This window comes from Ambystoma mexicanum, chromosome 7p, assembly GCF_040938575.1.
Source record: "Ambystoma mexicanum isolate Mex_15411 chromosome 7p, UKY_AmexF1_1, whole genome shotgun sequence".
NCBI classification, from domain to species: Eukaryota; Metazoa; Chordata; class Amphibia; order Caudata; family Ambystomatidae; genus Ambystoma; species Ambystoma mexicanum.
The window spans coordinates 180,885,146-180,910,061 of record NC_090939.1 but is presented as its reverse complement, the minus strand read 5'-3'; the positions used below and the strand labels follow the sequence as shown (position 1 = coordinate 180,910,061).

Here is a 24,916-nt window from a genome sequence, read left to right as displayed (position 1 = left end):
CGCTGTCGATGTATGCCTCAACGGCATGCATTCTTGACGACCGTTGGTTATTGATTAAGATCACTGGTATTGCAAAGTGGGAGGTCAGTGGCTCTTTCCTCTCACTCGACAAACTGACCTCTATGTTTGCCGAGCTGGGTAGTTTTCCGATTTAGATTCTCGCTCTTCATCTTTTTCTGTGGCCCCGACGATCTTCCTTGGAGGTTTCACCGGGCAGTCCTTCAGGAAATGCCCAGGTTTTCCGCAATACAGACATAACTGTTGTTGCCTTCTTTTATCTCTCTCGTTTTGTTAATGGAGGTCACCCTCCCCCACCCCCAATTTGCATGGCCTCCACAGTGCTTTCTTGTGCTCGGGTTACATTGTCTCTAGACCGAACATTAACAGCCCAGGAATCCATTTTGGAACAATCTGCTTTTCGGTCTTGCAACCGGTGGTCTAGTTGTACGACCAGATTTATGAACTCACAACAGTCTCGAGGAGGATCAACTACTTGAGCTACAACGTCTTAATTCGCCTCGTAAGCCCTGATGAAACAACATGGTTCTTTTGTTTTCAGGCCACCTAGCTTCGGCAACCAATCTGTTGAAAGTAGCAATGTACATTAACAAGTCCCGATTCCCCTGTCGGAGGGAAAGTAGTTCATTGTCCACTGCTTGCTCTCGGGTATAGCGAGCAAAATGTTTCTCGATTTCCCCCTGAAATCCCCAAAGTCATGTAATAAAGGATCATCATGGGTCACCAATGGTACAGACCAATCTGCTGCGCTACCGCTCAGGTATGATAAAACAAAGGCTACCCGAGCTTGGTCGTTTGAGAATTTTCCTGGCCTGCAAAGAAAGTGAAGGCGACACTGATTCATGAAAGCTGCACATTTCCGTGGATCACCTGTAAACAGCTCCGGCTGTGCCAAAGGAACTGTTCCTGGTAGCATAATTTATACCGGAGGAGAGGAAGTGGATGGCAGGGTAGGATTCTGCATCGTTGGGTTGCTTCCAGGCAGAGGTGTCTGTCCTGCTTGTGACTGCAAGTATTGTCTGCTAATGTCTTCTGTGCGCTCCTTGGTAACTATTAAATCTCTTCGGAGAGCGTTAGTGTCCTGTTGTGAAGAATGAACCTTGGCACGCAGTTCTCCTATTAATTGGGCCAATTGGTCTAATTACGAGGTGTCCATGGCGCCCAGGTGGATTGGTTTGGCAGATTTCGCGTTCTGTTACGCTCACCTGGTTCCACGGGGACGCCACCCAGCAGTTGGGACTCAGGGATCCTTCTCTGCGGTTCCCAGGTGTGACCAGCGGGAGGGTTCTGCCTGGAATGCAGGTGGGCAATGTTCAAGACTGGGCAACTGGGGTAAACAGTCTCCCACCACCCGGTATACCTGCGGCCCCACTGGACCTCTCCTCACCTTGTTTTTAATGCCGGTGTGTTCTCCGTCCTGCCTTCTTGGCAGGGGCGCGTTGTGCTTGATGGGCGTTTGCGATCGAGTTACTTCACTGATGCCGGCCCGCTTTGAGTCTTTCAGGTAGGACTTATTGTTGTGCTATATTATAGTCCTTAGAAGCCTTTTCAGTTTAACTAATGTATCTTCTCTTCCTTAGGTGCGCGGAAGTCCAATATGTGACAGACTGAATTGGTTCTCGCTGATAAGTAATGGCTTTTTCAGAGCGCCTTGATGCGGTGAGTAGGTGCTAAGTGCAGAGTTATGATGCCTTGTTGTCTTGTCTTTCCACAGGTCGCGGTGATCACCCGGTGCATGGAATTCCTGAGGCGATGCTGGTCGAGGAGCGGGTTGCGAGGTGAGCTTTCGGCACCGTTCATTAAATTGTAAAAATGTCTAATGCCTTGTTTCTTCCTTTTTTGCAGATCCGTCGGTTCGGTAGGAGCGCTGGTTCCAGGATGCTGATCTCAAGAGCCGTGGACAGCTAACGATGAAATTACAGGTAAGCTGCTGCTGCTGCTAACGATGTCCTTTTTCTCCTTTACAGATGCTGTTCTTCCGAGGTTCGCCGGTGCAGCTGAACACGGTGAGCATCACGTTGCAGAATTGCAAAGTAACACGAAGCGTGTTATCCCAGTCGGGTGTGGTTTAAATAGCTTCAAGAAAGTAGTCCAGGTAAAATAGTTCCTATGGTACCACACCCAAAAATACTATACTGCATAGCTTGGTTCCAAGGAGCAAAGCTATGTGGATGCCTCCATGTTGATTGACACTGAAATAAAGTAGTTCCCAATACCAGTCCTTTATCAAGTATGAGCCTGGCGCCTGACTGGCCCCAAGAAGGCCTAGGCTAAGGATGCCTGGTTTTAGTGGAGACCCTTCCTGGCCCATGGGCTTGCCAGGGGGTCTTCGGATGGGGGTCGTGACAGATTATACCTTTTGATCTGCAGCACATGGGGGCTTTTCCAGATTGGACAGGTTCCTCATTTTAGACAAACTGGTCCCCCAGTTAATAGAGGTGGAAATCCCCTTGCAGGCTCTGTCTGATCACGCCCCAGTATCTTTAACAATCGCCCCCTTCCATGCTGTCCCACCTCCTACAAGAATGTGGCGCATGAACAAACTCTTATTGGGTGACCCTCAGTTCCGGGACAGTGCCTCTAAAGCCATAACTCACTACTTCTCGGAAAACGACATGGGGGAGGTACACTATCTCTCGGTATGGGACGCCGGGAAGGCGTTAATTAGGGGACACATTACAGCACAAACAGTGGGTAGGCGGGTAACTAGGAGACAATTGCAGGGTCAGCTGGAAGAGGATCTGCGAGAAAAGGAGGAGCTATACAAAAGGAAACACTCCCAGCGGTTGCTTAGGGACGTGCGAATGGCTCGCATGGCCTTAGAGGCACATCATATGAGCCAGGCGGCATACAACATTATGAGAACCAGGCAATAATATTATTCAAGGGGGAACAAAGCTAATCGGCTGCTAGCAGCCAAGCTGAAAAGGCAAGCAACGCAAAATCATATGGACTCCCTGAAAAATATAAATGGGAAATGTATTCATTTCATTCAGAGGACGGGAAACTCCAAATTATATAACATTTCTTCAGGGAACACTCGGCCCCGTTTAATACAGATCTGAAAGCAGCCCACGACTTCATACAAAAGGCACAGTTGCCTCAGGAGTCCCGAGACCGTTTAGAGGAACCTAATACGCTTAAAGAGACTAAGCTTGCAATCCGTTCCCTTCCATCGGGGAAAGCCCCAGGCCGAGATGGCCTCACAAACAGATTTTATGAAACCTTTGGGACTACAATCGGCAGCGTTCGATCTGGTCGACCATGCCATACTAGCAGTTCGGCTCATGTCCGTAGCCAACTGTTCGCAGGCCGCCACCAACTGGCTACTTTCTTTCTTATCCAACAGATCCAGCAGGGTTTGTGCCAACAATGCCAAAGCACCAGCAATCCAGACACTATTCGGAGTGCCACAAGGTGCCAGTTTGTCGCCGTGCATCTATAACATCTTCATGTCTCCCTTTTTTGCCCATCTTGCCCAGGAGGGCATTCTCTTTTCCAACTATGCCGATGACACTCAATGCGTCATTCCTCTTACAGGCCAACATGAGGAGGATGAAAAAGAACTTAAATCGCATCTTTGTCATGATAGAACAATGGATGATGCTGAATAATCTTGCTCTTAATCGTAGCAAGACGGAACTCATGGTCGTGGGATCTGACAGCATTGTGGCCAAACTAGACCCAGCTTATAAACACTTCCAGCTGGGAGACGCCCTAATCCCTACTCTTGCTAAGGTTAAAATCCTGGGTGTGGTTTTGGATCAATCACTCAATATGAAATCTTATGTGGCCAGTACAGTATCTTCTGCCACCTATTATATTTAAACTACTATCCCACCTGCGACCTTTCATCTCTCAATCCAACGCAGAGACCATCGCTAGAGCCATTATTGACTCTAAATTGGATTACTGTTGTAGCTTATTAGCAGGCTCCAGTAAAAAAAACATAAATCGGCTTCAGGTGGTCCAAAACAGAGCAGTCAGAGTGTTATCAGGTCTTACACTCAGGGCACATGTGTCTGAGGCACGGAGAGTGCTACACTGGCTGCCTGTAGACTCAAGAATCTCTTTTAGACTCATGGTCATCACATTCAATTGCCTTAAGAGCAAGATGCCCGACTATCTTCAAAGGTATATTGGAATAAAATCATCGATTAGAAATCTTCGGTCTAACAACCAGAACTTGCTCCACCAGCCCAAAGTTGAAAGTAAAAAAGCACAATGTGGTGCCTTCACCTTTGCAGCACCGGCGCTCTGGAACACTTTGCCAGACCAACTGAGAAACTCAGCAGCTCTGGGCTCCTTTAAGAAGGGCCTTAAAACTTCCCTCTTCAAATAGTCGCACTCAGTCTGCGGTTCCTTTTCTGTGTCTTGTCTGCGCCCTCACACCTAGGGGTCTATGGTTGCGCTCTACAAATGTAATAAAGTAAAAAAAAGTAAAGTATTGGCTCCTTATTTGACAAATTATTCAATACTATTTGGGTCACAGTCTCAGTGTCTAAAACTATGGCAGAATCTGCAACCACCTTGATTCTGAAACCAGGGAGAGACCTGACGGAGGGTATATCTTATGGCCCAATTGCTTTATTAAATACTGACGCAAAGTTACTAAGTAAGATAATAGCAGGTAGACTGGACGAGATTCTCCCGACCTTGACAGAAAGGATACAGGCTTCATTCGTAATCGCTCAGTGCAAAATAACATCCGACGGGAGATAGACCCGATTGCCCAGGCCCCGAAGATCCCGGGGAGACTAGCCATTTTATCTTTAGATGCCCATAGGGCTTTTGACAGCATGTCCTGGGGGTATTTGAGACTAGTGTTAGATGGCTATGGGTTTGGGTCCAAATTCTCTAAATGAATATAAAATTTTAGCTTCCCTTCAACAAGGGTCCGGGTGAATGCATGTTGGACCCCTACGATTACCCTAGGCAAAGGGATGAGACAATGGTGCCCCCTATCTCCATTAGTTTTCGCTTTAGCGATGGAGCGTTGGCTCAACAAACTAGATTCCAGCCCATCTTATGTTTTGAACACGCAGGACAATGTCATAAATTGGCGCTATATGCAGATGACCTGCTCTGCTTCCTAAGAGATATTAGTAAGTCTATACCACCATTGATGACTCTTCTGTCCTGTTGTGCTGATCTTTCAGGATTCCAAGTGAACCCATCTAAATCTGTGGGATTGGCCTTGACGTAGATCCCCAGTGAGACTGAATATTCAAGCACAGTTTTCCATCGCCTGGTCTACAACTGAGATCCCGAATTTTCAAGGCCAATATTCCTGCCTTACTGAAGGAAGCGAAAGAATGGCTACCACAGTATGAATATCAGGAGATATTTTGGTTGGGCCGGATTAGCGCGCTAAAGATTACCTTTCTTCCGTAACTTCTATATGTCTTTCAAGCCCTTCCAGTGCAGATTTCCGAAGAGGACCTTATTGAAATGCAGTAGGCATTGTTTGTAAAGGGGGAAAGCCGAGAATACCCCTTAAGCTTCTTACTAGGGGAAAACCATCTGGAGGCTTGGGAATGCCCTTGATTCAGAGATACTATAGGGCGGCGCAGGTCGCTGCTATGCTGACCTGTGCAAACGCTTTGGAGGCTCCCAAATGGCAGGATATTGAGCAGGCGGTGTTCCCATTCCCGTTTGCGCATCTTCCCTTTCTTCCCAAGGAGGCCCGGATTAATGGGAGGGCTCTTCTGAACACTACATCCTCCACGTTACAGAGCCGGGATAAGGCATGTGCTCAACGAGGGATCAAATCGGGCCTGGGTCCTCTCTCCCCTATCTCCCAAAATCCGGCCTTTACTCCGGGTCTGGTGAACTGTGCGTTTCAGAACTGGGAACCGGTTGAACCAATACGTCTGAGGGACTTATACAAAGCTCGGGAACCCCTGAGGTTTGCTGAATGTAAAGAAAAATTCAATTTGTTGGAGACTTAACGCTTTCGGTGCATTCAGCTGCGCCACTGGATAACTAATAGGGCCACTCGTAATGCTACGGCCAGGGATCCGATCGAGTTGGAATTGAAAATGCTAGAAGGCCAATGGGTTCATAGAGTTTTGGTCTGATATAAACTTCTAGAGAATGTCCCTCCTGGGGAGAAACTCCCTTATATGAATGCATGGGACGGGGAGTTGGGAATGGAGATCCCAGAAGAATCCTGGCAGAGAATATGGCTTAGAGCTCACACAAGCTCCCGATGTACGATTGTGAAAGAGAATGCAATTAAAATTGTGTTACCGATGGTATTTGCCCCAAGCAGACTGCATGCAATGAATCCGACTACCCGGACACATGTTGGCATGGTTGTGGCGAGAAAAGTGATCTGGCGCATATGTGGTGGCACTGTTCTGTTATACAGTCCTTCTGGCTAGAGGTACGTTCTAAAATTAAAGAGATTACTGGGGTTTTGTTGCCTATAACGCTGTTGGTGTTAGGGCATACCGCAGAAGACGGCTCCTTTCCGATGTCCGTTAATAGGGCAGCCTTGCTTTCTACCCTTCTTGGAGCGGCTCGGATCACAAGAGCTCGTTTTTGGAAATACATAGAAGGGCCCCATACTGCCTACTGGTGGGTGAAAGTGTAGGAATTACTAGGGCTAGAAAAGCTCTCGGCTATGTTGGAAGGGAGAATGCTACGAGTCACGCGCATCTGGCAACCATTCCTGGACTTTGTGCGGGACAAAGAACAAATGTTTTTCCAACCAATGTTATTGAAACATTTTCTGAAACCCTGAGATGTGTACTGAGCCCTCACCTGTCTCCTGTAACAGACATTGTGCAATTTAATTGTTTTTTTATTTTATTTTTTTCCTTAACTTTCTCTCCATCTTTCTCCTCAACGCTGTCTTTTCACCTCCCCCCGCTATAGGTACTTTACTATAGGTGAATTTCTCGATTTGACATCCTGGGTCAGATCAATGCAGCAATAAAGAACGAAAGCAACAGTCTAATTTCTGGATACAACATCCACCCCACAAACCCCTCTGATGAACACATTTAAAGCACTGAAAAAGGTGAAACTAATCAACAAGGCCAGCACTCCGATGGACCCTTGCGATATACACAAAGAGAATCCCACCAGAAAACACTGCCACTTTTTTCGCAAGCTGATGATCAGCTTACTTGAAATGGAATGTTGCAAAAGCATTTAAGAATGCCAACGTCAAACAGCTTCTAAAACACACAGCTGAAGACTCAGAAGACCCATCCAATTACTGACCTAAGTAAGGGTGCAGAAGTATGAGTCTGACACAAAGGTGGCATATTTGTTGGCAAATATTTTTATTAAAGATAAAGAAAAGGAAAAATCGATCGGGCTCCATTTCTAAGAAGGGTTTCGCTACCTCAACAAATAGACTAGACTAAGGATTCTGTCAGAAGTCCGAAAACATAAAACGTCCACCGGCCTGTGTCCAAACCTAGATCTGTCCCTTACACACTAAATGAACTCAGGAAAACTGACCTGGATTCAGAAGAGGGCTTTCCCTGTTCTGGCCTTCAACTAAAATGTTCAGTTCTTTTTTAAAAAACATTTTATTCACTTTATCATTTTGAAAGTAAAACATACAAGAGAAAAGCAACATGCACATATCCATTACACCAGAGATATGCATTCAAATTGTATAATACTTATAATAACAATTAACTAAACCTAACCAAACTTGAATCACTTAATGCTCAAATCTTGAGAAGAAAACAACTCCCAGTTATCAGGAGGAATCCTTTCCCCTTTTTCACCTCGCAAAGGTCTTATCCAGTTTGGTTACCTATCCTGTCAGATGTTATTTGCAAATTCTCTTGTTTTAACCAGCTGCACTTTCACAAAACAAATATCAAACAGCAAGTCCGGTTCACTCTCCTGCCATATTTGACTGTAGTTCTTTCGTTCTTCACTTGCAGCTGTGTTCCACAAGAAAATAATCATCAAAATCAAAGCGCATGAAAATGTAACTCTCCTGCAGGACTGGACTGTAGTTTTTTTTTTGTTAAAAAAAAAAAAAGTTTAACATTGGGTCCTCGACCCCTTTAGGTTTACCTCTTCCTTCTTTTTGAATGGGTCCCAATTTGTTCTGCGTCTTCTTTTTCTTTCAGCTGGGTCCCTGGTCCTTTTACATTTTCCTGGGATTTCCCCAACTACTCATATGTGTCCCATACCCCTGTGGGATACCCTGGAATCTCCCAGACTTGATTCTGATTTCTCTGATTCTGGTGGGACACTGACCATTTTAGGCCTTCTCTGGGCTTTCCCGACTTGCCTTGGATCTCTTCCTTGTTTGCATGCTTCCTTCGACTGCATTGGGTCCTTGGCTCTCTCCTGTACTCTTCTTGTGCAGCTTCCCTGATTTCATATGGGTCTCAAACCCCTCTCAGGTTTCTCTTGTATCCCTATGCCCAGTTTGTCTGCTTCCTTAGACTTCAACGGGTCATTGACCCTTCTGTACTTTTCTCGTGCGGCTGGCTTCCTCAGTTTCATATGGAGCCCAGACTCTTTTTCCAGTTTTGGTGTCACTTTTGGCCGGGTCCGGTTCACTAATCTGCCAGGCACTGTTTCTCATATGAAATTGAAGAGTAGAGGAGGGCACCAGGATGTTTCTCGATCTTTCAGAATACGCAAGTTTCAAAATGTCAAGTCTGGTTTTGAATGGTGGTTTTAGCCTGGAGCTGCCAGTCAAAAATGGTCCTATCGCACAAGGACCCAAAAGTGCGCAACAACAGAAAATAGGGTGACACCACCCTATTAGAACTGGCGCTCTCAGTTTGTCCCCTAAGGGACTGAGAAAAGTTAAAACAATAGTTATTCTGATTCTTAAGTAACTGTAAATGTGTTTCTTTCCAAAATGCACCCTTGAGATTCCCTCTAGGACTTCTTTGTAAAAGTCCATATAGAAAAATGAAGGAACTCTGTGTATATATCAGGAATTGTTTTATTCACAATCCTTAAAAATTTACTTTTGATAGTGAGGCAAAACAATAATAGCTGTAGGCCATTACGTATACGTGTGCCAATGCATTTCGGTAAAAACTATCTTCAGGGCTGTACACTTCTATCTAATGCTATAATTTGCAAACAAAGAAAACATAAAATCAAAACATTTTACGCCATGATTATGGTGTTTTAGAATGATAAAGTTAAAAAAATAACATACCAATGAATGCCATATCAACGAGTTCATTAATGGGTGTCATCCCAATGCGCAGGATAGGGGGAGAGAGAGAATGCATGTCAACTTTAATTGCGTTCCCGTGTGAGCCGTCATAATGCTTAAATGAAAGTTGTAATCCTACCTCCTTCTATTCATAAGTAGTGTCATCAAACGTGATCTAAGCACATACTGAAAGCGGCTTCATTTTTCCATAAGGACTTTTACGAAGAAGTCCTAGAGGGAATCTCAAGGGCGAAATTTGGAAAGGAAACGAATTTACAGTTACTTAAGAATCAGAATAACTATTGTTTTAACTTTTCTCAGTCCTTTTGGGGACAAACAGAGTGCCAGTTCTAATAGGGGGGGTGTCACCCTATTTTCTGTTGTGCACTGTTTCTCGTATGTCCACTCTGTATTTCTTCCAAGAGACTGGGACGGGATAGAATGGGTTCCTCAGCCCCCCCACTGCCCCCTTTACTCTTTGTGGTCCCTGTCACCCGATAAAGTAACCCAGGTACCTTTTGGTGGAATTACCATCCGATTTGGCTGACTATGCAGAAACGCTTCGGCTTGCTGTAGGCATCCGCACACCTTCCGGTTCTTTTGGCGTTTCCTTGCTGCGTTTCCAGGACTGGTCCCTCTCGTTTCGCGTTTCTTGCCTCAGTCGCATGGTCCGGCTTCCGCTCCTCTGATTCTCCAGCCAGGACAGCTCTGAACCTCTGCTGTGTTCGGTAAGGCCCAGTCAGCGTCCCCTACTCTCTGTGGTAGCCGCCCGCCAGCTCTCCGATCCTCCAGTGAGGATCTGCCTTTGCGTACAGTCCTCCTTCGCTTTTCTTAGATTGAGGTCGAGTTTGATAGACTATCCTGTGTATGTTGGTTCCGCAGTGGCCTTTTCCCTCCTTCGCCAATCTTCTTTGTGTCAGCTGTAAGAGGTACTCCAACTGGGTAGTTCTTCCTCTTCCTCGTCACAGTATGGTCAAAGTGGGTGGGGTTTCCTACCTTGCAGCAATAGATGGACTAATATGGGGGAATTATAAAGGGGGTAAGAAGAGAGGGGACAGAGAAGGAGCAGGTGCATACCATGTTCTCCTAGGATGGTCATCACTGGTCCCATTGGGGGTTTCTCTCCCCATGAAATCCACCCGCTGAGTACCTACCCCAGGCAAACTATCTGGTAGTGGCCTCACCTCCCTGGCCTCATGCAAAGGGGCTACCCCCATGGAAGCAGCAACGATATCCTGGGATGCGTCACACCTATCTCAAACATAAGATACCCATCCAAAATTCTAGAAAAGCTACTAATACAGCCACGTTTTACAGCATGTAGAATATAATCACCTATTCAATCATTTGCAGGTTTGTTTCAGACCAATAAGAGGCACTGAATTAGCACTAGTATCCATCTGGGACGAACTAGTTGTCTGCGGATGAAAACACAACCTCAGAACTTTGACTCCTTGACATCTCACTATTCTTTTGACACCTTCAAGCACAATACAATATTCCAACGAATTTAGGAAACTGGACTCCATAACACCCCATTACAATTGTTGAGAACAGTTTTAAATGGACAAGGCAGATATTACCTGAATTCCCCCTTTCTGGGTGAACCCATGGGCACCATAACTTGTTGAGCTCCTCAATAATTGAGACTCTCACTGCTTCCATGGCATCCAGACTTGGGTAACTACCCTAGAACATCTAAAGTGGTCCAGATTCGCGACATATTAATGGATGATGACCCCCACGCTGGAACCCCTAGTCATCCAGGTGATCCTACCTCGCACATCCAGCCCCAGGGTCGGGATCCACCTCAGCAGAGGATGCTGGGAAAAAAGAAGTGAGGAACCTCAGGGATGCTGGGAAAAAAGAAGTGAGGACTCCCTCAGGTTCCTCACAGCGGATACAACAAATTACCAATAAATTAAGACATGTGATGCATCTTAGGCCAGAGTTGTGATGTATTTTAGGCCAGCGTGCAATCTAGGCGCTGGCACTGACATCACTAAGTGCTTGCTTCCTTTATGGTTTGCAAGCTCTGCCAGGGAAAAAACTATTTCCTGGTTGAAGGGCCTGATAAAAATAAAGGCTAGCCCAGAGACTAGAAAAGTATCAGTTGAGTCTTGGCCTTAATTTTAGGAATTTTTTCAGGACAAAAACATACGGCAACCTACAAATATTCAATAAAATCAATAAATCAGTACAGATGCGTGACCTCACAGAAAGCATATGGTCAGTAAGAACGCTAGCATCCTAAGAGGTGGTAACAGTTCAAAACCACTTGAATGCTGAGAGGTGGTAAAAACAGATCTATAGGAAATTATGGTCTATAGGTCTAGGCACTATGGCAAGTGAAACATCTAAACATGTTAAAAGACTGTAGCAAAACGATTTGAGATTATAGAAGTTTATACAGAAGATTATAGATATTGGCAAATAAAGGTTTGTTTGTTTGTTTTGTTGGTTTTATTCACTTTTTATGCGCACCAGACCCCGGGGGTAGCAGGGCGCAGCAATAAGAAAACGCAAGGCTTACAAGGTTACTAAATATACAGGCATAGAGTATTACAGCAAAATGTACAGGCATAGCGTGGGATAAGAATAAATTACAATATATACATATTCGTAGAGTCATCAAAAAGTAGGATGAGAATAAATTACAGTATGCATTTCTTCACAGAGTCATATACAAGGATTGCAGTGGGAAGCAGAATGTGTAAGGCAGGACAAGGTCGCAGTCTGGAAGAGGGGACACTAGGGGTCCGAGGAGATATGTTTGATAGTGTTTTTCCTAAAGTGTGGGTAGGGTTGGTCTGCTCTCAGATGATGTGGCAGTAGGTTCCAGGTTTTGGCCGCCCTCACTGGGAAACTGTTGCCGCCGACCGTGGTGAGCCTGAATCTGGGTACTGACAGGCAGTTGACATTGCCCGTTCTGGTGGGTCTGAAAGAGGTTCTTCTATGAATCTTGTCTATGAGGTAGCTAGGGGCAGTGTTATTTAAGGCTTTGTGGGTCAGAGATATCATTTTTAATAGTATTCTGTTGTTGGTGGAGAGCCATTTGTGGTGACGTCAGATGGAGGAGATGTGAATTCTTTTATTTATGCCGAGTCCTGCTCTCAAGGCGTTATTTTGTAGTGTTTGTAGTCCATGGGTGGTGCTTTTGTTGGCGTCACTGTATAGGGCGTTTACAGTAGTCAATTCTGGAGAGTATTAGGGCTCTGGCTAAGATCATGCAGCTGTCGTTGGAGAGGAATGGCTTGCCAGCTCTCATCAGCTTGCAGGTGTAGACCGTGGTGGAGGCCAAGGATTTTACCCGTTCTTCAAAGGACATGGTGGAATCAAGGTAGAAACCAAGGGTTTTTACTTCCTTGGAGATTTTGATGATATTTCCGTCTATATTGAATGAGGAAAATTCCTGGCCTAGTTTTTTGATGTTAGCATTAGTGCCCATGATTATCAGCTCAGTCTTTTCATTGAGGCAGAGGCCGTGAGTGGCCATCCAGGCCTGGATGATAAGGTATACCCTGTTCGCCAACTCAGAGTCCTTACTGTGATCCCCAGAAAGCGGGAGGAAGAGCCCCCCAAAGTTCACAAACAATGCCTAGGACCTCCTGAAGGATCTCATCCGAGAGAGAGAATACTTGAGGACCCTCTTGAGGTCTAATGAATACAGGGCCCTCTCTGGGGCTGACTGCGGGTTCGGGAAGAACATAGGCAGGCAGCTTCAGATGAAATGGAGAGACCACCTTGGGCAAGAGGTTTGAGTGAGTGTGCAAGAAGACCTTGTCGTTGTGAAACATGGTGAAGGGCTTGCACAAGGATAACGCCTGCAGCTCACTAAAATCGGCACGCGGAGGTGAGAGCCACCAGTAAAAACTGTCTTTAGCATCACCAAGCAAATGTCCACAGAGGCCATCGGCTCAAAAGGCTTGTGCTGCAAAACTGCAACAACCACATTGAGCTCCCAGACCGGGTGCGGCCGATGCACTGGCAGAAAAAACCTAGACAACCCCTTAAGATACACTTTAACCACTGGGTTGGCCACGGAAAACACCAGCTCAGGGGAATTCTTATAAGCCCAAATGGCCGCCAGATAATTGCGTCAAGTATCCACCAAAACTCCAGAATGAGCCAGGTATGCTGAAAAAGCCAGTATGTTATCCAGAGGACAGGTGACAGGGTCCAGACCCTTGTCACGAGCCCAATCGCAGAACCTAGTCCATTTACTCTTACACTGGGACAGAGTCAAGGGTCTCCTGGCCCTGCTGAATGATGTCCCAGTTGTCATCCGATAATTGAGCATGTTGAAGCCCCAGCTGGTCAGGAACCAGGCTGCCAGCGCCAGCTTGGCTGGGTGCGGATGCTCCACCGCCCCGACCTGCTGCATCAGGAATCCCCTGCTGGAGATCGAAAAGTGCACAGGACACTGGGAGCACAACTGCAGCAGATGCAAAAACCATGTTCTCGAAGGCCAGTGGAGGGCAATCACGATGAGGCTGCAATCCACTGAAGCCTGAAACTTGCTGAGGCTCTGTTAAGCAGAGGGGTGAGCTTGAACGCATAACACCTGGGGCCGTGCTAACAGATCTGGAAGGCATCTCTAAGAGACAGCCGACCCTGTAATGCCCATGAAGCAAACCTGGGGCACTTGAAATTCAGAGGGGATGCAAACAAATCCAGGTCTGCAAACCCCCAACGCTGGAACAAGGGCAACAAGGAGTCGGTGTGCAACTCCCACTCGTAGGTGTTGACCTCCCCACACGGCTCAGCTGGTCCGCTTCTGCATTGCTGTCCCCCATGAGATGGACTGTTGAAATCCAAAACCCCTACGTCAGGGTCCATTCCCAGATCAATAATGCCCTCCATGCAGAGGATGGCAGGGGGAATGGGTGCTAACCTGCTTGTTCAGGTAAAACATTGTAGTAGAAGTGTCTGCCCGGACCAGAACAGTCCTGTCCCTGACGAGGGGCAAAAACGCCTTGAGAGTCAGGCCCACTGACCTGAGCTCTAGCAGAATGATATGCAGCAGGGCTTCTGTCCTGGACCATGCTCCATGAATCGAATAGCCTTGGGTGAAACATTACCATCCATCAACCACCAGCCACCAGTGAAGATCGGGCAGCAGGAGTAGTGGTATTGGACCCTGTCAGACTGAGATCCCATCTCCTGATCCCAATTGGCCGCCTGATGAACTGGAGGCGCCTCATCTTGAGGTGAGCATACTGTACAGTGAGCACGCAGGAGGCCATCAGGCTCAGTATGCGCTGGAACCACCATGCAGAGGTGGTCGAGCTAGACAGATAGTGCCCCACAGTCTTGCAGAGGAATAGAAGCCTTTCAATCATAGGGACCACCTGCTGAACGGAAGTGTCCCAACACACCCCTAGGTAGACCAGTTCCTGAGATGAGCACAACTGTGACTTCATCTGGTTGGGGGGAGAACCCCAGCTGATGAAGGATATCTGCCAATCTCTGGCAGAAGTGCACCACCCCTTTGGGTGACCCTGCCCTCAATAGCCAGTGATGCAAAGAAGGGTATGGATGATGGTTCTCCAAGTGGAGAAGTCCTGCCACTATGTTCAACAACTACGTGAAGACACATGGGGCCGAGTTCAGGCCAAAGGGCAGCACCTTGTACTGAAAGTGGTACGACATAATCGTTTACCGCAGAGACTTGTGATACGGTTGGTAGATGGGTACATGGAATCCCCGAGTTCCAGGGATTACATCCAGTCTCCTCCACACAGAGACTCGGCTATGTGCGTGGGAGCAATCATCGGAAGCGTTCCAGTGGTAAAGACAGGTTTAGAAATAACAGGTCCAGGACAACCCTCAGGCCAGCCTGGTTGTTCTTGGGTACCGGATAAATCCTGGAATAGTACCCAAAGCCCCTATCTGAAAGGGGAGAGGCTGCTAGAGGAAAAGGAAGAGGAAGACTGCAGCCTGTGGAGACTACGGATAGGATCCATGGGTTGCTGAAAAGATGCTTCCAGATGTCCCGGAAAAGAGGCAAACGGCTCCTGTTAGGGAGAATTCTCTGTTAAGGCTAATTTCCCAAACCTAGTGAGTCCCCCAGCAGCTTTGCTGGATTTTTGGGGTTTATTTTTTCTCCTGCTAAGAGTGAGACTCTTTTTCTCCCACTCTTAGACATGATTTGAGAATGTCCTTTGACTTAGTAATGTGTTTTATGGGCTATGGGGTCTTTTACTCCATGGGGCTTCATGTGTTTTTGGTATGTGGGTTATACAGCACCCTCAGTGCAGTAACACAGGGGTGTCATAGTGACCCCCAAACATAGACTCCATACCATGGGACTGACTACTGTCTTTCAGGGCATGTAAAGTCACCATTGACTTTACTAGTCTAAAATTGTGAACAGAACCAGTACAAACCATCATATTGTGGAAGTACTGGTAGGGGTAATTTGATTGCCCCTGGGTCTGTTTTTCAAGGGGGCACTGTCCAGTCCCCCCTTGTGGGGTTTCCGGCTGGTGGCAGTGGATACCAAGCGAAATATTCCACCGGAATATTTCCTATGGGATTTTCCCATTCATTTTAAACGCACCACTTTTTGGTGCAATGTTAAAGATACCGCTGGGTTATTTATTTAATATTTATTCCCCGGTTGGGTCTTTTTGCCAGGACTCGGTTTTAAAATGGCGTTTGTGTTCGCCTAACCCAAGTCAAGCCCTTTGTTCCACTTTTGGCGGGCTTCTGCACAGAAGCCTCCAAAAGTGGTGCCACTCTGTCTGGGTCTACAGGATGTGTGGGAGGGGGGAATAGGCATCCTGGACTGAGTTGCCTCGGCAACTCAAGTCGCACTCTTGTGTGATTGGCCCAGCGGTGAGCTGCCCGGCTCACCACTTAGCATGTTTGACAGCTAGGCTGTTGAATGGGGGTTTTCGGCATTAAAAGCAGGGCTTTCGGGACTGGAACTTCAGAAGTCGCCACAGGACCTAAAGAATCCGAAGAGGGGAGAAGCTGAGCCATCTACGACGACACCACCGGTGGAGCCCTGCTGTACGAAACTCAACACTTTTCCGACGACAGAGAAGATCTGCTTCCAGGAGAGTCTTCTTCCCCTTGAGCTGGTGGGACCAACCAGTTCGCCTTTTTCGCCTTCCTGTATCGTCTCGTGGTCGAATCGCCCGTGCTAAGCACCCCGGCGGCCGGATAGCCACACTTCACCACTACCGCGAATAAAAGGGTAGTACCTTTTAACTGAGAAACTCCACGGCTGGTTTCTTCCCTGGCAGTGCAACGACCGTCAGCTTTCCTCCACGTCGACATCTTCTCTTCCCCTGGACGAAGCACCGACTTGCACCCGCTGCCAGGAACAACTGCCCCCGCTGAAGCTTTCTCACCATTTCAGTTACTGTGTCCCGCCTGGTCTCCCTTGCAACAGACCGTCCAAGGTGTCCCGTAAATCCTTGACTCTATCCTGGGGTGACCTTGGACATTTAACTACCTTTTCTGAACTGATCTAAATCCTTTTTGAACTATCTGCAAAGACTTTTAAAGTGTACTTCAACTGTGTGATCTTGGGCACATTCCGCCTTGCTCTCGCCAAGAGTGGGCCTGGCCTATGAACTTTTTGCTCTACAGTAGACCCTGCCTTTCTTGACTTGCTGTGGTTCTTTAAAAGTGTTGGTATTGTGTTTTTCCTATTTCTGCCTTTTCTCTCCCTTTTAAAATAATTATTGGAGGGCCATCTTGGTTAAGCGCTCACCTCTGTGTTGATAATAAGTGGTGGTCTTTTCCTAAGACTTGTCGAATAATTAATCAGGTAGGTGTATATATTTCTAGTGACTGTGTTTGAACTTGCTTGACATAAGTGCCAGTGTATTTTTACAAGTGTGTTTTAAATAAATAATTATATACTTTTATACCAAAGCTCTGGTCAGTGTTTGCTTGTGCTACTGTATTTTTGTACCTAATGTGTATACTCTATATACTGCCTAACTCTTCCTGAGAGAAGTCTGACTGCTCAGCCACAGCTACCAGGTAAATCTGGGTGGTACAGACTGCTACCAATTGGGTTTACTGCTAACACCTGTAGTCTTAAACTTTTTGCAGTGGTCCCTAAGGGAACTGCGCAGGTTTCTGCCTAACAGCCCCCCACATGCTAGCTGTGCTCCCCGACCCTGAAGTGACTGCTTCTTAGCGTCAGGTGAGGGCTGAGGAGGGGCAGCGGTAAAACCTGTGCAGCCTCCTCTGCTGCTTCCTCCTGTTGTTGCTGGGCGACCTGTCAGACCTCAGTGTCCCGCTCTACCGGAACCCCTTGAAGTCGGAGAAAGCGCGGGGCTTGAACTCAGTCCTGACTTGGGACTGAGGGAAGAATGTCCGTCCAGGTTTTGTCAGGATGGACAAGGACTTGGCAGTTTGAGTGGAGGTTTTCTTCTATGTCAACTTGTCATCGGCTGACAAATGAAAAAGGTCCACACCCTCGAAGGACCGATCTAGGATCCGCTCCTGCACATCAGATGAAAACTTAGTGGCATACATCCACGCTGTCCTTCTCTTCTCAACACCAAGGCACAGTCCTCTGCTGGCTGTGTCGATGTGGGAGACCAAAGACTCCATGAGGTCCTGCGCAACGACCCAGGCATCTGCCAGATCGGCCTTGAAAGAGGCTTGTTTGTCCGAAGGAAGGTCGGACAGAGATTACCTGAGCTCCAACCACAGCTTCTGGTTATCCACAGGCAAGAGGGTGTCTGCGTTGTTTGCCGCAGATGCAGTCCTGAAATGGATTAACAGCGCTTTCCCAAAGACTCGAGGACCAGGTCCTCCTTGGAGAGACAACTGGAGGTGGCTCCTGTGGAGGAAGACAACGAAGATGATGGTTTAGAATACAAGGAGGCTGCAGCCATCACTGAAGAATGCAGCTGCGGGTGGGAGGCCAGGAGGATTGGCTCCCCGTCCATTAGCCTGAACCTGCTGTCCAACTTCTTGTTCATCTGGGCGTTGGCCCAGAGTTTCTCCCAGACCTTCCACGCCACCGGCAGCACATCCTTCTGGAGAGGGATGCCAGACCAGATCGTGGTGTGCGTGCCCACGACCTCTGCTAGCACTCTTAACTCCTGGGGGGCTCCCTTGGGCAGGGGGGCCCCTAAGAACTCCGCCAGTCCCTGAAGGTAGTCAGGAAATGTTTTAACGGACGCTGAGGGTTCATCGTCCTGGGTGTCATAATCCTCATCACCACCAACCCCCCCTTTTCTACAGACCAAGTGGAGTGTGGGCCCTAGGACACTGGCGCCGACGGGGTACCCGCCTAAGTCTGGCATCAAAGACAGGTCCAACGGCTGGTAAGGGGGAGGCGTTGGTGGTATGGTAGGAGATGGAGGGGTCTGAACAACAGGTTGGGCCTAGACAGGGGAGGGAGCCAGCAGCCTTTGAGGCCTCGGGCATGCCAGAACCTGAATCAGAGGAACTCCCATCACCGGGAACCCCAGGGAAGGAGTCACTGCACTGTGGAGCCGTGCTGAACAGAGGGCCTTACCTTGTCTTGATGAGAGGTCCAGGAGACGAAGCCCTTAAGGTGGAGCGGAAGAGAAGTGTGGAAGATCTCCCTCCACTGCAACAACCGATTCTTCAATGCCCTGTGACCGAGAGCAAGCCAAAAATGTGTCCCAGCGGTGGCCGGGCCCCAAACACTCGAGACAGAGTGCATGAGTGTCTGCGGCCGCGAGTAAGCAATCACATGAGGCGCGTCTTGTGAATCATCCTGCAACCAACATGTGCCAGGGAGGTGAGGCACCAAGTGGAAGTTAAATAAGATTGAAAAAACTAAACGGGGAGCAAGCGGAAAGCTAAAAAAAGAAAGTCTCTGTGCTGGCTGCCAGGTCCGACACCGGCCGTGCGGAAAAGGGGACAGAGGTGAGGCACCTGTGGGCAGAGGTGAGGCGCCTGATGGCGGGGCCTCGGCAGGGCTCTCCCACGACCGAGGCCGCCCGCTATACCAAATTTAAAGGGGAAGATCATTTTTTTTCACTGCCAAAGGTTCCGGTACCATCCCCATGTTGGGGGATGCCCACAAGGATGGAGGAAAGGGGGCAGGACGCAGGGGTACATCATGCATTGGTACCAAATGTGATTTGCAAAAACAAATCGGCATGAGGTCTCTATGCCAAATAATCTCACAGAGATGTATGATTGTTTTGTAACGCCTTAGGCAGAAGCAAAGCTATAATTTGGCTGTGGTAGCCATTGAGGAGGTGGAAAACTAGTAATCCCCATACATAGAATCAAATCAGCAATTCCCCTCTGGAATCCCACTGCTTAAAATTCAGAAAGAGGGAGTGGTTTATTAACATACGCCTCTGCCCTTGACCTCACCCCCAGTATGATGCCCTTAACCAGCTAGCACACAACCAGCGGGCCGGCTGTAACTCTTTCATAGCCTCAAATTTGGCACATGGCCTAGTTCAGAACTCAGGAGTCTAGTAACTTTGTGGCATAGGCCTTAGTGACGATGTCCTCCTTTTTAAAGTTCTGGTACATGCGTCTATCCATTTATACATGTGTCTGAAACTGCTACGGTGCTGGTTTGGCAAAGTTACTTCTTAATAGAACAATTTAGCAAATCAAAAGTCTTAAAATTAAACTATAATTCCAAATGGAAACATTTGAAAAATGGGTACTTAAAAGAGGATCCCTGGGACGTCGGTCTACACTATACAATGTTGTAGCCACAGTTGACAACATGCCAGGTGTCTTCTAATATTCAGACCTGAAAAGACTGTGAAACTTACTCACTGACCTCCTGTGCTGCTTTTGAATGGATATGAAGATTTGCATCTTGAAAATGTATCAGCGACCAAGTCACCTGGATCTCTCCTCCTTCCTCTTTCATGTGCAGCTCCAGCTGGTAACAGGAAACATTGGTAGAATGAATACCCAAAAGCAAAAACTGCAGGGGCACATCAGTCATTTCCAGAACAAATAGTTGCAACCACCACATTTAAAAGTGGCAAATGTTTTAAGAAACAGAAGAACATGTATAATTATGATAAAGAATGCGACTAAGAGAATTGCCTAAGCCATTGAGAAAGTAGAACAGTCTTTATTGTTTAGCTAATTAGAACCGTGTAAACGTTTATATATTTCTATTGCATCTTGGATTTTAATAAAAAACGGCTGTGGCAATAATTTTGACATCCATGTAATATGTAGATATCATGAAATCAATGTTAATTTAAAAGTTCTATGAAATAGCCCACAACACGTATTTAGAGTTTGTTTCATTTCATTCAATGACAGGCCTAGCGTATTGGGGGCAAGTGCTTGATGGTGAGAATTTTTTTCTTCTAACTTTCATTATTAACTCAGCCATTCTAACCAATACCAGCACCAATAGTGTATCGACAGTTCAGCAATATACAACTCTTTCACCTTAAGTCAGACACAGAAATGCTTTAACATAGATTATATCAACCTGCTCAACATTTACAACCATAGTGTTATATGATAATGATGCAAACGGTTCCCAATATACTTCACATCAACTCATATATGACCTAACCGCTCTGGGATGGCTGATCAGCAAAGCCCATATGTCTCTAGGCCTTGTCGCAGAGTGTCAAAGTTCACAGTAGCTTTCTTCATAATTACAAGCTCTGATTAGTGCATTTATCCATTGAGAATGTGAGGGTGAGGACATGTCCATCCATTTTAGAGCAATACATCTATGGTCTAGTAGCAATGTTGACGCAACAAATCTGCCCAGGGTTTTGTGTACTGGGAAGGAACACCTAGCAAACACATACACAGGTCGGTCGCTATATGGCCCTGAGCATTAGTGGACAAAGTTCAGGTGACCATTAGCCAGAATTCAGCAACCGGTCAGCAATTCCATGCTAAGTGAATGAAATCAGCCTATTTTTTGCACTTCGGGCATGCACATGACGCATTAGTGTCAAACTTGGAAACTTTTAATGGAGTATAATACGTCTGGCATAGGAATTGTGACGAATCGAAGGACTTCATCCCTTCTTCACAAGGGGGAGACCCCCTGTGAGGCTAGGGAGGTGCACCCGCTCTGCAATAACCTAGGGGTCGAGGCAAGTGGGATCTCACTGCAAGAGATTCCCCAATTTGGAGACAAGGACTCCCGCTCCTGGTTTCAGCCCCTGCTCATCGAATCTCCATTTTGAACCCTGATATAGTGACAGGTAAGGACAATAGAATCGAGGTGGAGTCTCCCGACTGGCTTGGAATTCACAAAGGATTAATGGTAATGGCTCAATGTCTAGTGCAAATAATATGGGGGAAAGAAGGTAAACCTGAAAGCTGCCTCTAAACAATGGCACCTTTAGTATGTACTCAGGAAGTTGGTGCAGTGTATGGTGAAGTGACTAGCGAAATAAAATGCGTCTCCGCTCCCATTTGGGTTATGACTGTAAACATACATTCTGGCAACTAAGGACGTTAAATCAGAGTCAATTAGCACAATGATACTAACCACCTTACGCACGTTCTCGTCTGTAGCTCGCCCAGGTACAAACCTAGAATGATCAGTGATGATCATGTGTGGTTGAATGGGGAGGATTCTTCACATCTGCACCTTAACTAGAATTTTGTTGCCAATGTTTACATTCACAAAGGCCAGTAGGACCTACAATCTCATTTGTCTTTATTTGGGTTGGGGAGGACTGTAATCCTAGCATCGTCAGTTGATTGGGGGTGGGGGACCGGAAGGGGGTTTGGTGCTCTTAGTTCCAGAGTTTTGTTGTCCACCGCTAGACGTTTAGGAGCCAGTATGGGAACATTCTTTCTAGTATCCAATGCTGACTGGGCCAGATGCTTTGCCGGCCTGCAGGTTCATTATTGCTTCAGTAAAGTCTTCAACATAGAGGGGACTGTTAAGTGGCTCGAGCTGCTCATCACTGAGTCACATCAGTGTAGCTTTGTCTAGGTAAGCGTGGAGTTTGTCTTCAGACTTGTTGGGCTTTGCTGAATATAGGGAGCAGTAGTAATTAAGATCCTATTGATGCCCGGGGGGGGTTTGAGGGGGGTACAGGCTACCATAACCTCAGGGAAAGCATCTATCTCAAGCGGCCCTTGTTCTTCCTAATAGCCCACACCACCAACATGGCATAGCACCAGGCCATTAGCTTTCACGCGCACATTTTAGCATCTCTGACCACTAATTGGTGTAATTTTGTCTCATATATGTTTATGTCTATAAGCATATCTGCCAAGCTTTTATAAGCCTGCTTGGTCTCAAGCGGCTTTTGTTTGGTTTCACATTCCAACAATTCTCTACATGTTACCGTCTGTCCATGCGATCTTTAAGGGTGTTGTTAAAATTGCCTCCTAGAAAGATTTCGAACTTGGCATAATAGGTGCATTTAGAGAATATAGAATGGAAGAAAGAGTGATCAAAGTTTGTGGCATAGATGTTAACAATTGCAGTGTGAACATTATTCAGGTTACAAAACACCAATACATATCTTCTGTCTCTGCCTATTCAAGCATTTAGAAATCTAAAATCATCATTTTTGTGAACTAATGTCATTACACCTCTTGAGTAAGATGACTAACCAGAGCACCACCTGCGTTTACTCCATGGGTGTGGGAGCACCACCTGCGTTTACTCCATGGGTGTGGTAATGTTACTTGGGTGGTAAGAGGTGTCTCTTGCAATAGAAGGGAGTAGTAATTACCTGCAACTCCATTTCTCCAGCGCTGGTATCTTTCATGGATTCACATGCTGTGAATATTTCCCATCAGGCTGGGAATCCCCAGTTACTTTGACTTAGCAATTTTTCTATGGAAAAACTGGATACCTTGAGTGTCCCATCAACATAGTTGTGGGTGCTTTTGGTCCCCACCGATGGGCCGTAGAGTGTATAGCTCCGCCACAGCAGATTCCCCTCAGATTTTAACCACTCCAGCTGGAGGATATCCCCTTGTAGAGGATGTTTGCCTGTAGGGAGTAGGCTGAAGGACGTATGTGACTCCATGAAAGATAATGCTGGAGAAATGGAGTTACAGGTAAGAAACTACTCCCTTCTCCAGCATAGGATCTTTCATGGATTCACTTGCTGTGAATAGATTTTATAGCAGTATACATATTAGGGGGTGATAAACCAGGCAAACACAGATTAGATACTTTTACATTTTCTGCGTTAATGCGAGAAGAATACATACGCAAGTAGAGAAAGGAAACGACCCCAGAAGCTGCGGGCTTACCTTACTGGACAGCCGTTTGAGGACTGCTCGTCCCATCTGCACGTCTTCAGCGTGTTGCTGATGTAAGCATTAGTGCCTGGTAAATGTGTGGGGCACTGCCCATATTGCCGTTTGGCAAATGTCTCTGATGGGTACTCCAGACCATAGAGCCACTGAGGCAGCCGTGGCTCCAGTGGAGCGCGCTCTGGGTGCAGTTTGCAACAACCTATTGGCCTTAAAGTGGCAGAAGGAGGTTGTAGATGAAACCCATCTTGAAATGCCATGTTTTGATATGGATTTTCCCATGTAGGATGGGCCAAAGGCGACAAACAGCTCCCTAGTCGATCTGAAAGATTTTGTGCGATACAAATATTTCAATGCCCATTTGACATCCAGAGAGTGCAGGTCCTTCTCTGCTGGTGAAGTGGCATTTTGAAAGAATGTGGGCAGAGTTATGGTTGCATTTTTATGAAACGATGAAGGATCTTCAGGGACGGAATGAGGATTAGTGGAAAGTACCACCTTCTCTTTCATGAACCGTAGACAGGTAGGGTTTACAACCAAAGCTTGCAGCTCCGAAACGCATCTAGAGGACATAATGGCAACTAAGACAGCCACCTTCCACGTGAGAACTTTGATGTGTGTTGCAGACAAAGGTTTGAATGGAGGCTGCATACGCCCTGCCAGGACCAGGGTCAGGCTCCATAGAAGTGGAATCCTTTTCTTTGGCAGAAAGGTACGAAAGAACAAGTTACTCTCTTACCTCGTAACGTTCTTTCGATGGGATGGTCCGACAACGTATTCCATATCTATGACAGTAATCACCACAGCTGTGCTGCTTCGGAAAATCTTTTGGCGTCTGCGTCCTGTGTCGATGACAACGATACGCCGCCCTCGAGGACCTCTTCGGACGGCCGACGTCACTGGATGTTATAAATAGAACGCACAATGCCCGTAGCCTCAGTTGTAGTTTTTTCCCCAGAACGTGTGGCACCAGTTTTCTGCCAGTCTGACCACCCAAAGCCTTGCGGACACGTAAACTGCAATCGCATAAGTAATTCTGTAGCGGGGAAGGCAGGTAGGGAGCGATATGGAATAAGTCGTCTGACCATCCCATCGAAAGAACGTTACCAGGTAAAAGAGTAACTTGTTCAAAGAGGGGATTGGGTCCTCCAACGTATTTCATATCTATGACAGACTCCCAAAGCAGTACCAATGCAAGGAGGTTGGAAAAGAATTTAGAAAGAAATTTAGGATGCCCAGTCAAATTGCAGAGCAAAGGATTGCCTTGCCAAAGGCCAGATCCTGCCCACGGATGGAATCGAAGGAGTAGCGACGTACAAATGTATGGACCGAAGCCCAGGTGGCTGCATCACAGATGTTACGAATAGGAACATCATTTATGGTTATGTGAGGAATTTAGACTCACTTACCGTCTGAGATTTCAGACAGATCAGCCGGATAGAAGAAGGGAACCAAGCGAACCATTTCCTTCGCCTGATCGTCCCGAATAAAACAGGAGACCGGGGAAGGATCCAACCAGTGGGTTGAAATGAGGGGAAAAGGGGA

General features: G+C 46.8%; 1 protein-coding gene across 1 annotated transcript in view; it reads right to left on the bottom strand.

The window, feature by feature from the left end:
• Positions 1-24,916, bottom strand: part of C2CD2 (C2 calcium dependent domain containing 2) — a 1,192,289-nt gene that overhangs the window by 772,644 nt on the left and 394,729 nt on the right. Inside the window, exon 5 of the mRNA XM_069636030.1 lies at positions 19,935-20,039. Coding sequence (XP_069492131.1) covers positions 19,935-20,039 — 105 coding nt within the window. The remainder of the gene's footprint in view (positions 1-19,934; positions 20,040-24,916) is intronic.